The 17,182-nt window shown below is 45.7% G+C and overlaps 1 protein-coding gene across 1 annotated transcript in view; it reads right to left on the bottom strand.

Moving 5' to 3' along the window:
* Positions 1-17,182, bottom strand: part of LOC140147453 (uncharacterized) — a 62,135-nt gene that overhangs the window by 28,512 nt on the left and 16,441 nt on the right. Inside the window, 1 exon segment of the mRNA XM_072169231.1 lies at positions 846-908. Coding sequence (XP_072025332.1) covers positions 846-908 — 63 coding nt within the window.

Here is a 17,182-nt window from a genome sequence, read left to right as displayed (position 1 = left end):
TGCACATCCCTGGAGTTGACGTGGAATGGGTCTAGGGTGGTCGTTCGCACCAAATTTCATGAACCTGCAAAAATCTATGACAATTTGACCACGGATGACCTTGGATGACCCCAAAATGACCTTGACATTTTTGTCTTCCTTTGGTCCTTACCAGTTCCGAGAAATTACACTCGCAAGCTCGGACAGACGATGGACGGACAGGAAACATAATACCTCCGGTGGAGGCATAAAAAGTCTATATATTCAATAGAGAATTTTTTTTTACCTTTTATTTGTGTTAAAAGTACAATGAAAGGGGCACTTTAACAGATGGAAGTTAAGGGAGTTCACAGAGTAAGAAGTAAATCTTGTGGGTTGAACAATGGCCCGAAAACAGCCTGAAATTTTGGGATCACTGCAACACCATCTTGGGCACCCATGGCAAATTGCCTTGCTGCCTTCAGTTTTAATATCTAAGGCTGACAGTGACTTAAATAGAGTAAAGTGCTTGAGGGACATACCCTGGATGAGGCTGGATCATGATATTTTTACCAGTGGCAGGAATCTCCTGGTTTGTAGTAAAATTGCAGGATCTCAGAAATTCCCTTCACCCACAATAATTAGTATCGCAAGCATGTACTACCCCGGCTATGTAAATTACTGCATGTCATTTAGAATATAATATTACCTACACACTCCCCATCAGTACATTTACTCATGCTAGCATACTTAATGAACATTGTATGGGCAGGTCTGCAGGAGAGTAAGTGCATCCACAATCTGATTCCTATTGACATTCAGTACATGGTATTACTAGTATACAAATGTAGGTTGTAACAAATAAAACAACATAATATTAATCATACCTGCGGAATGTTGTCCAGGTCCAATTCTGATAAAGTGGCAGGCGAATTTAGATGAACACCCATCTGAAACAGATAAAAACAATATTTCCCAATTTAATGCAAGGGCTAAGGTAGTGGCATTCTATGAAGGAGTACAGCTAAAACATGTCCGATTTTCATTCTTATTTCCCTTTTTGGCAAAAACAACATGTATGCAAAATGATTAATGATTTCTGATGACCAATAATACTATATAGTATAGTTTAGACACCCTTTGCCATCTTGATTGGTTTTTTTCCCTATGTAAATATTATTGCCAATAACAAATTATTGAATGCAAACTTGCTGACACTGTTTGAAAGTTTAGAAATTTGTATTTTTGCTGTAATATTCGTGCTGCCGTAAAAATGTTAGAATTTCCATTTTGTCTTGATCCGGAAGTCGTCACAAAATGGATATGATGTGGTTAAAGGTCAATGATGCTAACTCCTAACAATGCTGTGTGTTCATTAGTTCACACTTGTTCAAATAAAATAAAAAGAAAGGAGCTTTTGGGCTATATAATATGTACAAAATAATAGCTGCCATTATATGTATTTTTTTTAATTAAGGGGCTACATATGACAGCATTCAAGCTTTGACTTACGTTTGGCGGTCAAAGTGTGAAAAAGTATTTAGGGGTGAAAACAGTCAAAATTCTTGATTACTTAAATGTTTCTAGGTAAGTGTGTAACAAGGGTACAATTGTGATAAAAGCATTGAATGGGATCCATATTAACAGTATTTATTATTGTGATTTAAAACCCGTTAGTAGACTTTTTACAGAGTTTGACATCCGCCGGGGGGTGGATCCATAAAGATGTGGTAATCAATTTAACGGTTTAAATCTTTCCTTTGGGGCTTGGGCTGATTCTTGTTTCTTAGGTGCAAACATTTAAAGCCTGAAAGCATCACCACTAACAAGAGCACCAATGGTGCTGTAGCTCATTTGTTATGGATTATGGTCAGGAATTGAAATTGATTGTGTTGGTGGTTGTGTGCCGGTTTTATTTGTTATGTTGTTTGTAAGTGCAGTTGTTAATTTTATTAGTTTGTTGACAGGGCTGTGATAAAGAGTGTAGTTTAGTTTAGTTTATTACCTTCATTGCACATAAATATATCAAAATGATGTGTGTGGTGCAAACGGGCAACCCCGAACAGGCACGCAGGCCCACTAGATGGGGTCCTTTATACACACAACAAATTACACAGTACATAATTATAAACACATTTAAAAAAACACTATAAAATACATTAGAAATACAATATAATACTAAAATTGGGTTGCCAAATTACTTCAAGACATCGCAGAATTCATATAAGGTCGCATGTCATGTCATGAATTAGAGAATAAACGATAGGAATTTTTATTTTGTTTATTTTTATCGTAGTGGATACTGCCGCGCCGCATCCACTACTCAAAATATTGGACCTGCCTGTCGCCTATCATAGGTAGAGGATAGGCAAAATAAAAAATTCCTATCGCTTATTCTCATTCTTAGTCAGTTAAATATTATTTTAATAACTGTAAACAATTTTTAAAGCAAAAACTAAGTTACCGCCATAAAACTCCCTCATTATAAAATGAACGAAACTTGTTTACAACTTCACGTATTCTGTTGCGCGACTGCTAGCGCGTCGCAGATTCCGCACTAGTCTCACGATACATCGCGATACATACGCCAAGCACCTCTACAAGCGTGTAAGACATTATCAAGACGCATGATGACGTGGGGTCGCTCTACGGCCTGATAAACGGCACCAAATCTTGCGATTGTCCAATCAAAAATGTGTATACGAACTAGACCACTCCCACTGACTAAGAATTGGTCATCTTTTGTGTAACATAATGTAAAATGAGAAAAATATCACCAATTTTGATTCCCTTCAGCACAATATTTTTGGAAAGCTTATATTACAAGGATGCCAAATCAACTAAGTATAACATCATAATACAGGGTGGGTAAGAAATATACAGGGTGGTACATCGACAAAATTAGCATGTTTCTTGTCATGGTAAACCCCATATTTTTCTTTTCTGAAGTCACTCTTGCTGGTCACTTCTTTATAGTGGTCATTTGCAGGGAAGTTCTAATCAGCCATGGTTCGATTATCAGATCTGGATAAGTCTCGAGCTATTGGTCAGCTAGAGGCTGGCATACCTTAGAATCAAAGGTTCCCGCAGTATGATCTCCAAGCTAAAAGCCAAGTTTCATCAGACCGGAGGTGTCAAAGACAGACCCAGAAGTGGCTGCCCAAGAAAAATAACGGCTGCAGAGGACCGGTTCATCAGACTGGCAGCACTTTAAAACCATTTCTAATGAAACAGTATGATATTCTGTATTCATGCTTACTGATGCAAATGGCACAGACAATGGCAGATTTGGCACATTTTGTTTGAGACCCCCCTGTCTTTCAAAGACAGTTACTCAACCATGGTGTCATTTTTGACAGGAAAGAACAATGTTTGTATTGATATGAAAAAATATGGAAATAGATTTCAAATATAAAGCTGTTTTGGAAAGTTTCCAAACTTTTATTGAAGAGTTCATAATGCGTTCATGTGCATCAAAGTCTTTTAATGCAAGTGCAGGGACTGTCTTATGAAATTTGCAGGAGAGCATTAAAAAGCTCTTATAGAGCCTTCAAGGAGAGCTGTTTAGAGAATTTACAATAGAATGTAAGGAGAGAATGGTCAACTAAGGAGAGCTAAAAATCACTCTCCCATATCATATTTAAAGAGAGCAGTAGAGAGATATTGCTTTCGCTCTCCTCAAAAGCCAGTCCCTGTGTTCAGAAGTTCAGAATACATCAAAAAGATCCTAACATATGAAAAAAACATGATGTAGGACAATGTAGGAAGTATTTTTTATAACTTAGCAGTACGGACATTTATAAAGGGGAATTCAACGATTGATGGATCCACTGACATCGTTGGATCCAGCATTCACGATGATACCGACTCAGGCAACAAAATTCTACAAGATTTCAGAATTCAGTACAAATATATTTATTTTATGATTTTGGATGTTACTTTTTGCAAATACTGATTTTACATGAAGAAATTAGACCTTAAAATGTTGCGTTAATTGCCGCGGCAGAATCAGTGTGCCATTTTGTTTTATTGTTTTTCATCGCCACTGTGAATGTGCAGCAATACATTTTAATATTCATGTGCGAGTCATCAGCAAAATGGACCGATATCTGAATCCTCATGACAACTTTTTCCATAATATTTATCCATTGCATCGGTTTATGCTAAAAATTAATTAATTTACATATGCATTGCAACCTTTACCCATTTGACCCCACATTTTTCCAAGATGGAGCCAGAAAATTACATAGCAGACAGACAAAATAATTTTTGCCACCAAATCAAAATCATTAATCCCAAGTTTTGCACTTTAGCATTTTTTTTCATCATGCAGCATAAAAACGCAACATCAGTAAATATTTTTTTGCATCTGTGAAATTTAATAATAAGGTACCGTACAATTTAATGAAGGACAAAAGTGTGTGGTATGGTATTAAAAGCCTTCGTGTGGTCTCAGTTGGAAGCGTAGTGAGCCGCACTATCGGTGTATTCACCAACATGGTTTCATTGCATCCACTGGCACCGATATCGCTGTAGACCACCTCGTAGCTGTTATGCCCGTAGTGTTAGTGCCAAGTTCACCCGCACTGAAATACTCATTGTACAGCGAGTCTTGAATTCAATGTTTATCTTTCAAGCGGAATTTAGCGCATGTGCAGTCCGAGATTGCCGTAATTGTGAAAGGGCTTAAAATGGGCGATCTTTTCCTTTAGACCACCCTCGCTATATATGGACAAAATTATTACTTTTGCATCAAGGTTTACTTTTGCATCAAGGTTAAACAGTTGCCAGACACTTTGAAGTCAAGGTTTAATATATTTGAAGGAGGGCATGGCTTCGATAAATGAGGGAAATTATGGGGTAAGAAACAAGGTTAAAACAACTTTTTGAAAAAAGTGAAAACGCCTATTTTGATCGGAAGTTTTTGTCTCAAAAAACAATTTAAAAACTAGATGGACCGCGGTTCTTGGATGTCGCAATCGTGATGCCTCCACCAAAGGGAGCGATGTGGCACTCAAAAGTTGATACAAAGTTAATGAAAGTTTCAAGCCTCAAGGGCAGACTGAATTTGACCTCGGATGACCCCTGGATGACTCGGCTGTCACGTTTACCTGGCTGGTGGTGACCCCAAAATAACCTTCCAAAAGTTTGGCTCTAAATGTTGACTGTACCCACCAAATTTCATGCCCATACGACAGTGTTTACTAATTTGACCTCACATGACCTCTGGATGAACCCTGGTGACCCAAAAATGACCTTTCAACTGTGCCCACCAAGTTTCCTGCCCATATGACAGTTTGTACTAATTTGACCTTAGATGACCCCTGGATGACCTCGGATGACCCCAAAATGACCTTCCAAAACTTTGGCTCTAAATGTTGTCTGTACCCACCAAGTTGCATGCCATTGCCCATATGGCAGTTTTTGCTAATTTGACCTCATATGACCTCTGGATGACCTCAGGTGACCTTGACCCACTAGCCAATACAAACTTGTTCTGCCTGTGGTCAAGATGCACCCACCCACCAAGTTTGAGGAACAGGCGACCCCTAGCCTCCGAGAAAAGGGGTAAATAAGGAAAATGGTCCCCCCTGTAGGACTACAAAGTATAAAAAAAGGTCGTCCCCCCGATAAATAAATAATGAGGGTTTCCATAGTACAGCTATGACCCAAGATTGGTTGCATTAGGATTTAAACTGTTCATATGAGACCAAATTTTAACCAAACGCCTCAAAATAATGGTATTTTACAAGTTGACCTCAAATGACCTTTGACCTCAGTATATGACCTTGAACCCCACCCAAAAAAAATTATCCAGAGTTTTTGACCATGACCCACCTATCCTAAAAATCTGAAGTCAATCCGCCCATCCATGCCCGAGATACAGCATTCGGACGGAAGCACAGAAGCTCGGAAGCACGGAAAACAGTATGCCTCGCGGTGAAGGCATAATTATCGAAAAAACAAGACACTTATCCTCTTGTACAAAAAAATCACTGGGGACAACCATTATGTTGTTGAGCTATGTACTTATCCCCTAGACAACCACTATATTTTACCTCCAAAATCATGATTTATAAAATATAAAACTTCACATTAAATTTTGACTTTTGACTTCATGTTTGATTTGAGTGTAATTTGTATAGTATTATAATATGATGTGACTTGTGATGTCCACTTTTTCAGCATGTCCAGTTCTGAATATTTTTAATTAACCATTTCACTCAGTTACCCGATGGTGGCAGTGCTTGAGATCCGCATGATGAGAATGGTAAATTTTGAAGCTTGCACAGGTTTAACAATTTGTTGACACAGATTTTCCAGGACAAAAGACATCAAGTAAATGATTTTTTGCACTAAAAAATATGACACATTTTGGAGACAACCAAAATGTTTTGAGGACAAGTAGAATTTATGCCTTAGTTATCCTCGGGAGAACCTCCATATTTTCCCTATTTCAGACACTGATCACATCTGTTACATGAAAAAATGATCAGATGAGTGGAAAGTGGCAAAGAATTAGTGAAATGAGGGAATTTTTAAAGAAAAATACATCACGCTTTTTCAAGAAATTCCCCATCTTGAATAAATTCAGAATTGCGTCACACAGTAAAAAACTGTCAAACGCGCTTGAAAATGTTTGATACGCAAGCGTAAATCACTGTCAAACGAGCGTACATATCAAGCGCTTGTGCTACGCGAAAGGTTTTGGAGTTTGCATCAACGGTTTTGCATTCAGCTCTTTTACGTCCAAAATTGCAATAAAAACATAGATTTTGGAACAAAATTATAAAGCTTGTTCAAAGAAGTGAACTGAAGGTATGTTTGAATTTAGCTAAAAACATGTTTTACCTTAATGCGAAAGTTTAATTTGATAAATTTGTAATTTTAACACATTATAGCTCGGGTGGTCTAAAAGAAAAGATCGCCTTAAAATGCAATGCATGACATGCTAATTGCTATGCACAGTGCTGAGTGCACATCATGCAATGCATGCATCCAGCACACAGCGTCATCATCCCTATATCTTTGTGTCAAAAATTGCTGTGATAGTACGGCAAATCCTCTCGTTTTTCAACAGCTACGCATGGCGATTTTGTTCGAGATAGGACGAGCGAATCAGGTATGCGTATAACATCCCAAGCCTTTGGCAATGTATGGACCAAAGATTCTGTGCACATAATTTTAGGCCTACATGTACATTGTATATCAAAATGTACATTTTGGACAATTGTACAGCTATCGCTTTCTACCCTATGACGCTTGAAAGTTTCTTGTTATCAAAGTGTCCGCAAAAAACTGGTCATCGCTAGCATCTTTGATAAAGAAAATAGTCCCAAACAAAAATGTTTGGTAGACTCATAACCGGTGCGATCTTACCTTTCCGATGTTGATTAAGATACTTCTTGCATCGATCCCGAGATGCGGAAAAACCAATAGTCATTTTGTCCCACATAAATGAATAAATAACAAAACCCCCGATCCCCGGTGGACTCACCCAAAAGGTGACGCCACACCATATGATCGCCCCTTATCCGACTTGGGATCCCCTACCGGACCAAACTTGTAGGGGTGGCGGGTCCGGGATAATCAACATCGGAAAGGTAAGATCGCACGGTTATGAGTCTACCAAACATTTTTGTTTGGGACTAGACTCAGTACACCGTCGATCTTACCGCTTCGATGTTGATTAAGATACTTCTTGCATCAACATCTGAAAGATCGATCTAGCAAGTAACCGACGGATGGAGGTACAAGATTGGTCAGCATCTGATCAGGGATCGGGAGCGGTAACGATGGTTTTCGCGAGGTCAGAAAATATTTTCCCCAACGGTCGGGAAACAAAAAGACCACGCGATCACAGACATAAACCTCCTTACTTAATAAGTTTGGTGGTTAAGAATAGCGACACTGGTTCTTACCATGCTGAGTATTCTGTATAGTCTGAAAACCTGGTACCAGACACCACCGTATTATGATCGCCAACAATGTCCCGGTAAACCTCCGCCTGCCTCTGATTACTATCGTAAACGGAAGTATCGTAGAGAAGGGCGAAGGTGGCTTCCGGGACACCGCCTGCTAGATCTCCTCAAGGGACAACCGAACGGTATACCCAAGATGATGAGATAGCTCGTGTCGAGTGGGTCGTGGGACGCGAAACCTTCGCGATCCCCCGGACCCCACCAACACCTGGACCAGCCATTGCGACAGCGGCTGGACCGAAAGGCTCTGTAAGGGTGATGAATGCGGTCGTGAGTCCTCGCAAGGCTTGTGTTCGAAGAAATAGTGCTGCAGCGCCTTATCGGACACCCCAGCCTATCTTTGGCTTCAGCCAACCTTGCCCAACCCTGGGGATTGGAGAGGGACGAAAGACGGTATGCAACGCGCCCCCTCGTAGTCACGAGAACAGAGCGCCAAACAGTGTCGCTCCAGTGTTTGTGAACACGGAAGCTAACCTCGAGACCGTGTGCAACTCAGCACCGCCGTCCCGAAATAACGCCAAACCGGAAAGCCATCTTGAGAGTTACGATTTAAGCGACGCTTTTGACGGAAGGTCAAAAGGGTGACCCTTAAAGTAATCTAAGACTGTGTTGGGATCCCTAGGAGGATCACTTTCCGCTTTGGTAGACACTCGCTGAACATACCGTCGAGGCGTAGACTAATAAGGTAACCATCGGCTATGATAGTCGATTCGCCTCAAACCTCGGTGAATGGAGAGGACAGCTGACTTATAGCTGGCCCCAGTGGCCCGCTGAAGTCTTGCTTGGAACTTTTCTGTCAGAAACTCCGGAACTAGCAGCACAGAGGTTCTAGCGGGAGAGCTATTTGTCTCATTGCACCAAGCGTAGTATGGAGCCAGACTCTGGCTATACGTACGGAGGGTAGACTTCCGCCTAGCCCCGGCGATGAGAAAAACAGCTTCTGATGAAAAGTATCCCTCCGCTGCGTGTTCCTGGTAAGGGCCATGCAGCTAACTGCAGGTGCTCTAGTGATAGACTGGTACCTCCGCTCCGGGCATCCGGAGTAGATCTGGTACCTCGGGGAGTGCCAGCGGCCTTGCCGCTAGCAGAATGACAATGCCGGCCTCCCACCCGATCTTGGCCACCACCCTCATGAGGAGTGAGATGGGAGGGACTGCATAAGCTGTCAGCCCTCCCCAGTCTATGGACAGAGCGTCCACGGTGAATGCTTGGGGGTCCGCGACCCTTGAGCAGTACACCGGCAGTGGATGATTGCGATGAGATGCGAACAGATCTTTCGAGGGGTGGTACATCCCCTTGAAGATCGTCTGAGCGACCTGCGGAGCAAGGGACCATTCTGCTGGTCCCGACACCCTTCCTCGTGACAGATTGTGCGCGAGGATGCTGGTGACGCCCGCGATGTGTATCGCTCTCATCGTAATCTGCCTGAACTTGCACCACCCTATCAGGTGTCGTGCATGCAGGCTCAATCGTGGTGGCCCGGAGTCCCCTTGTCTGTTGGGGTAGGCTACCACGGTTGTGTTATCCGTCAGGACAACGGTATGTGATTCCACGATCACCTCCTCGTAAGCGAGGGAGGTTGATGTGAAACTCTGTCTCTATGGCCCCCATAGGCCCGAGACGGAGTCTCCGTGATGTGGACCCCCAGCCCCGCTTTGACGCTATGGTCGCTCACTACGTGACATACCGGGGTGCAGGAACCTGACACCCTGGGTCAAATTGGGCTGATGGGTCCACCACCAGAGTTCTCTCGCGCGATCTCCGACAACGGAACCGCGAGGGATATTGGTGATTTACTGGGCCTGCAAGCAGGCTAGAAGGTGTAGTTGGGTAAGCCTAACGAGAAACGGCAGTACAGTACGAGGTCTACCATACTGGCCATTAGGCCTACCACCTTCATCCATGCCACAGCGGGTTTTGCCCGAGACTCGCCAAGAGTCAGGCACACCGCACCATGTTCGCCACCCGCCGGGTGAGAGCACCGCGAACCCTCCGTGAGGGTGATCTGGGCCCCTACAAATAGTGGTGTTCATGCGTGGGACCACGCTGGACTTTTTTGAGCTGATCAAAAAATCCAGGGTCCCGCACCCTACGGACTATCAACCCCATGAGACCCGTAGTCTTCAGTGGAGTGCGTCCGTATATGAGCCAAACGTCCAGGTAGCAACTGATGTTGACACCCCTGTGCTTCAGGTACGCTGCCACCGCTTCTGACCAAGAGTGTTAAACACCCTGGGAGAGATGGACAGGCGGATGGCCGGTATCAAAACTGGTAATTTTGATCCTGTACCTAGAAGCGCAGATGCCTCCGATCTTGAGAGGCGATTGGCATATGCAGATAGGCGTCCGAGAGATCTAGCGATGTTGTTCCCATGCCCCTGATGGGGCAGGCTAGCACCGAGGCGAGAGTCCCCATTCTGAACCTCTTGGGCCTGAAGAACGTGTTCAACGGCCTCGCGGTTCCGGATGGGGCTCCTGTCGCCGTCTTCCTTGGAGCCAATGGCTCCAAGATCACCCGTAGAACGGGGGGTAGACCGACAATCGCCCGCTTCGTGAGAAGCTGTGTGATCCCTGTCAGTAGTGCCCGACGCTGGGGGCCGTCGGACGGCACTACTGTGGACCTCTGAAATGTGCAGACGAATGTGGGGAGACTGGGTTGCCAGTCTGTAACCCCCACTCACCACTGACCATACCCAGGCGCTCAAAGAGATGGTTTCCCACCTCTGGGTGAAAGCCATAAGCGGTCGTCCACTGGGAGAGCCCCCGGTGGACACACCGCTGAGCCCCCAGGAATGCTCTGCCTAGCTTCCCTTGGAAGAGCGCTTGCTCTTCTTCGGGGCTTGCCAGCTGTTCCTGTGCTACCCTTGCGCCTCCCAGCAATGGGTGCTGCAGAGGTAGTGGGCTCGGGTACTGTTGGTGGTGCACGGCCTGCTGAAGTCGGAGCTCCTACCCATGGTAAGGGCAGTTTCCGACCTCTTCAGAGTGCTCCTGTTGGTAGCTTCTTTGCACGGTCCTCCACCGTGGCGCAGAAGCATCCAAAGAGAAAAAGGGACCCTGCCTTTCCATCGCGTGAGCGATTGGAGTGGCAGGCCCTCCCCGGCGCTGAGTGGACACCCTATGGGCTAGGCCCATGGAGCTCTCGTTGAGGCTAGCTGTTAGCACCGCTAATAGGCTCACCTCGCGGAAGAGCTCAGATGTTGTCTGAGCGTGATACGCTTGACGACATCTGGGTCCCTCTCGGATCCCCTCAGGTAGGTCTCGTGGTCCTCCCGCGTGACACGCAGAGAGGAAGCGTGCAAGCACGCGGCGTCATAGCTCTACTGAGCTCGACAGCCCTACGATATCTACCCGTGAGGTTTGCCGGGAATGAGATCTGCACGTCGCCCCCTCATGCGCAAAAAAACAGCAGCTGAGCATCCTACTGAAAGGATCCCTGGTCCTCCTCCATGGACTCCCCTTAGGGGTGTCCGGAGGAAGATCAGTGCTGTTGCTTGCTCTCGCTGGGCAGCGGGGAAGGAGACTGTAGTGATGTCACTACGGACTCAGCTTCCGACTCCTTTCCTCGCCCACAGTATCCGTATCATGCTCTGATGATGACGGTAACTGAGGACGGGCATCTGAAAGCGGGTAAGAAGGCATAACCACTGTGTGGCTCGCCGACTACCTGCCAGCAGAAGAGGGAGTACTCCCGCAAGACCCTGAGGTATCCGCCATGGCACCACTGGGTCCGCGATGCTCTCGCAGCCGTCGTCCTAGCGCTTAGCAGCACGGGCCTACCCTGATCAAGATCTGGGTTAGCCCCATGCCGGCTGGCCTGGTCAACAGCTGATGATGGTACTGCGTGGCCATCGCTAGGCGACACTTGCCACGGTGCTAGGCCGTGGAAGAAACACCCTGCGGCGGGTACCACGGGCATACCCCGCCGCAGCTGACCCTGAAAGGATCCGCCACCAGGGTAACCCCATGGTACTGCAGTACCAGCACCGCCTCCCCTTGTTGCCACAGAGACTGTGGCGACTAAAGGCGGTGCTGCGGTACCGGTGCGGTATCAGCGTGGGTACCGTGAGGGTTCCCAACTGTGGACCGCTGTACCTCGCCACACCGCGCTTCCCTGTTTGGGGATCAAGCTGTGTGCTGGCGTGGTACCGGCGCGGTACTAGCGTAGGTGCCCGTGAGGGCTCCCGGCTGTGTACCACTGTACCCATGCCTCACTGCGTTCCCCGCAAGGGATCAAGCCGTGTGTATGGGTACCCGCCATACCGGCTGTCCCTTGGCTAGAGGGAGCTTGCCTAGTACCACGGGTAGCTGAGCGCAGCATACCCCGATCAATCACCTCGCCACCTGAATAGGCAGCGCCAATCAATGGAGCTATGCCCTGTTGATTTGACAGTGATCGATCAAGAGAGGGTAATTGACCCATTGACGGTAATGGATCACCCACGCTCCGCTGGCTCTCGAGGACATAAGTGGGTTGTTGATCAGCTAGGCTGTTCAAGCTACTTACTGTACCCTCTAGAGCTTCGCCCAAGGTCGCTGTGTGTGGCGGACCACTCACGGCAGCTATGGGCGGGTGCATAGCGGCTACCACTGAAGTCAAGACGTAGCGCGTCTTTGTAGCTGCCACCGAATGCACCTGGGTCGCTGTCCCGTGAGAGACTGCGAGCCCAACCCCTGAATAATCGCCAGCCAGTCCCTGTGGACAGCCAGCAGCTATTCTAGGGCCCAGGGTATCACTCGGCGGTCCCGCCATGGAACGCTGCCGTGTGACAACCCCAGTTGGTTCTGCTAAGACTACACCCACAGCGTTAGCCGCGGTATCGCCTCTGCTGAACCCATGCATGCTAGGGTTCAACCCAGGCAAGCCCGGGTACCTTGCATGCTGCCCGTCGCTGGCTACTACTGTGGCTGTTTGAGCCCGTGAGACATGCCTGCAACAGACGGGTGTCCTCCTGCTAAAAACCCGTGAGGATTTTCGCTAGAGGGCTGGTATCCTCCTGCTACAAAACCCGCTAGGGTTTTCGCTGGTGGTTACCGCTCTGCTGCCTGCTACTTTGCTCCGGCACGATAGTCAGTGCTTTCGCTGGCTGCTGAGCCTTTGGACGCCGCTTAGCAGTCCCTCGAAGGAACCGCCTGCTTGTCCGGGGACCGGAGCCCCTTAAGCAGACCTGCCATGACCCATAGGGGCTGTCACAGCAGAATCTACCGTGTCGACTGGTATCCTCCTGCTGCAAAACCCGCTAGGGTTTCCGCTGGTGGTTACCGCTCTGCTGCCTGCTACTTTGCTCCGACGTATAGTCAGTGCTTTCGCTGGCTGCTGAGCCTTTGGACGCCGCTTAGCAGTCCCGAAGGAACCGCCTGCTTGTCCGGGACCGGAGCCCCCTTAAGCAGACCTGCCATGACACATAGGGGCTGTCACAGCAGAATCCACCGTATCGACCTTACCAGTGCCCTTGGTAGATTTCTTCTTCGCCTTATGGCGATGACGGAGCCTATCCCAATCGTCAAGCTGGAACTCGGAGAGTCCTAAGCAAAAGAAAGACATCTAGAAGATCGTGAGCACTCCCTGTGGGTGAAACAGAGCGGGTGTGGGTCCCGCTCCGTCACCAGGGAAGGGCAAGCCCGACAGGGCCGAGGCGAAGCGAGGAGAAAAGGGAGGGGGGCACTACCCCCCCCCCCCAACACGCGACTCAAGCCCAGTAAGCAAACCTGAGCACGGAGGCTGGCCGCTAACGTTAGTGGTAAAGTAAGGACTGGCTAACTTTATTACTAAAATGTCAGACGGGTCCCTACCAATCCCCACCGTATGAATATCTGATTAACTCGTCTTTATTGGACGGTAATGAAGACATAACGATAGAGTAATCACCCTAACATAGCAACAATAACCTACCGTACATGAAATACAATGTGTATGTACAAACATCTATTGTAACTTACAGGCTGCAATGGTTGTTTTACGTGGAAACAAAATGAATGGCGCCAGCGGTCGAGCGGCCATTTTGAATTGCGACAAACGGAGGCACGATATGTAGCTAAGTTTTGGATCGCTTTTTGTCACTTTTTCGCCAGAAAATGCCGTCAAAACTATCCTCAGCCGAACAATACCGGTTTGGTTTTACCTAAGGTGTGAAACTACAACCGTATATCTCGCCTTGGTCGAGAAATTGATACCCAGTGCTATGAACAATCGATAGGCACGTCTGTGTCAGTCGGAGACCAAGGAGGATAAGGGATTTATCATATGGTGTGGCGTCACCTTTTGGGTGAGTCCACCGGGGATCGGGGTTTTTGTTATTTATTCATTTATGTGGGACAAAATGACTATTGGTTTTTTCCGCATCTCGGGATCGATGCAAGAAGTATCTTAATCAACATCGGAAACGGTAAGATCGACCGGTGTACTGAGTCTGAGAATATTCACGCCGGGACAGGCCGAAAACCTTGCCTCAATCGTAAAATCCACCCGATGCTTGTTCATAAACAAGCCATTATATTCATTGTTGTAGTGTCAGTGATTGTCTCCGTGTATTGTCCTTGCAGCTGCAAGATGAGTTGTCAAGCTGAATTTATACTCGATCGCTGAAACACAAGCAGGAAATCACCTCCATGTGGTTGTTAAGAACTGAGCATGCTGACTGGTCCAAGTAGTTTTTTTTAACCAATCAGGTTAGACGTACTTCGCTTTTCGTGGTCGGATCTACATTACCCATGAAGGCATTGATTGGCTTCACGATCGTGATAAATGGTTAATACAACCAATGAACCAATCACAAAACGGGTTATGGCGCCCGTCAGAAATTTTGCACACATCACGTTCTGGTGCACCGCGGACGGTGCCATGTGGCTTCGCTTTTCTGCAAAAACGAGCGAGTGGTATAAAGTCAGCGTCACACCTGTGATTTATGAAGCATCTGACATTTCTTTGTGAAATTTGCGATTCTCAGCAACCGGATTCCATGAAATTGACAATACAGGGTGGGCCATTAAAAAGTTCACACTTTTTCGATGGCTTATTTCTCAGAAATGAAAACACATATTGAAATAAGTTGAACATATTTGTAAACCTCCATGTCTGGACTGTCATTGCTGAAAAGGGCATTAACATCCATGGTCTAATTACAAAATGGCTACCATTTAAAGCAGAGAAGTCAAAAACCACTTTGCACACACGTAAGACTATAGACAATGATCATGCATATTAAGTTTTTAGGCTTAAGCAAGTTTTACAAAAGTTTGATGAGTTGTTTACTGTTTGAAAATCATTCACCTGTGAAATTGACACAAAAGGCTGATTGGACATGCTCATTTACATAACAAATACACTAGTTTTGGAGGGAACTTCAAATTTAAAATGCCATGCGTATGCGTTCTTGTCATTCATGTTAGAGATACCCGTGTAAGTACTTTGAGGTGATTCTTGCTGTTCAAAATGCGGCAGTTTACAAAGGAGGAACGAATTTTCATCGAGGAAAAAATTTCAAGAACCGGAAAGGTGCGCTCTGTCCTGAATGCATGGCCGAACCAGTTTCCGAATATCAGACTTCCTAGTCGCCGACACATCTATAATATTAAACAAAAGTTTCACTTACATGGAACTGTTCTCAATCGGAACAAATCTAACAATGGGAGACCACGAACAGGAAGATCAGCCAATCACATTGCCGATGTTAGAAGGGATTTGCAAGCTAACCCAAGATTGAGTACTCGAACGAACAATTGTCCCCATATTCCAAGGACAACGTTCAGAGGAATCATCACTCATGATATTGAATGACACCCTTACAAGATCCTTAAGCGTCATGGACTGCAACCAGGAGATCCAAATCGGCGACTTCAGTTTTGTAACTGGTTAGTTAACAGAGCACGCCGCTTTCTTGATACCGCTGTTGTTGTTGACGAGGCAAACTTTCAAATGGACGGGTCTGTCTCTTCTCAAAACGCACGGATGTATGCACTGAAAGGCAATCCTCCGAGAGACTTTGCTTTTAACGTTCCACATGATAAACGCAAAGTTAGTGCTCTCGCAGCCGTCACAGGAAACAACCGGTTGATAGGACCGATATTCGTTGACCAGAACATAAATGGAAACGTTTACCTCGACATAATCAATGATCAACTAGAGCCTCAACTGGTCCAAATATTTGGACAGCAAGCTTAACGGGGCCATTCAAGACGGAGCGCCAGCCCACCGCCTTATCGCTGTTAGAGACAGATTGCAGGAGTTGTTTCCGCATCGTGTTGTCGGCCTTGGACATCATGTGGAGTGGCCTCCGAGGAGTCCTGATCTGTCACCTTTGGACTTCTGGCTTTGGGGTGATCTCAAGGCGTCTGTGTATGCCGAAGGTCCGCCAAGGAATTTGCGGGAGCTGAGGAGACATATTACAGATGCGTTCACAAGGATCCGACGCACCAGGGTTACTTCAAGAGCAGTTCACCATATATACGATCGTGCGATGATTTGTATTCGCGAGCAAGGAGGCCACGTTGAAGGACGATAAGAACGCTTTAAAGACAGAAGCATTTTCACTGTGGCATGCATAAATACGTGACTTTATGGAACCATGATAAGCAGTAATGAAGAACAGAACTATTTTTATCAGAGTCAAATATGATTTTACTTGTATTCTTACTTTTCTAGTGCAATATTTTTAATTTCATGGCAATTTGAGACAAATAACTTCGCTTCCATTGAAGCACTGCTACGGTTTACATGTGTCTATATGAAGAAATGATTTCCGAAGAGAAGGAGAGACATTCCTGACACCTATTTATAAATTTATCTTGTTATATCTCTATATAAGATTTATGTTATAGTGTAACAAGAGCACCAATGGCGCTGTGGCTCTGTGCTTTTTTGAATGTGAAAGTAATTGCAGTCGAATGTGCAACAGGTGAAATCATATACATTGTATGTGCCAGATCACATGCAATCATACATCTTGCTGGTTGGTAGCTATATCTTATTTGCAGAGCATGATACATCCATCAATAAGTTTCATATCCACATGAGGTTTTAGTAATTTGACCTTGGATGACCCCTGAGTGACCTTGGATGACCCCAAAATGACATTCCAAAAATTTGGCTTGAAATGTTGACTGTACCCACCAAGTTTCATGCCCATGCGAGTTTTTAGTAACTTAACCTCAGATGACCCCTGAGTGACCTTGGATGACCCCAAAATGACATTCCAAAAATTTGGCTTGAAATGTTGACTGTACCCACAAAGTTTCATGCCCATACG

Source organism: Amphiura filiformis, chromosome 3, assembly GCF_039555335.1.
Source record: "Amphiura filiformis chromosome 3, Afil_fr2py, whole genome shotgun sequence".
Classification (NCBI taxonomy): Eukaryota; Metazoa; Echinodermata; class Ophiuroidea; order Amphilepidida; family Amphiuridae; genus Amphiura; species Amphiura filiformis.
Note: the sequence above shows the minus strand (reverse complement) of the source record. Positions and strands in the feature narration are given on the sequence as shown.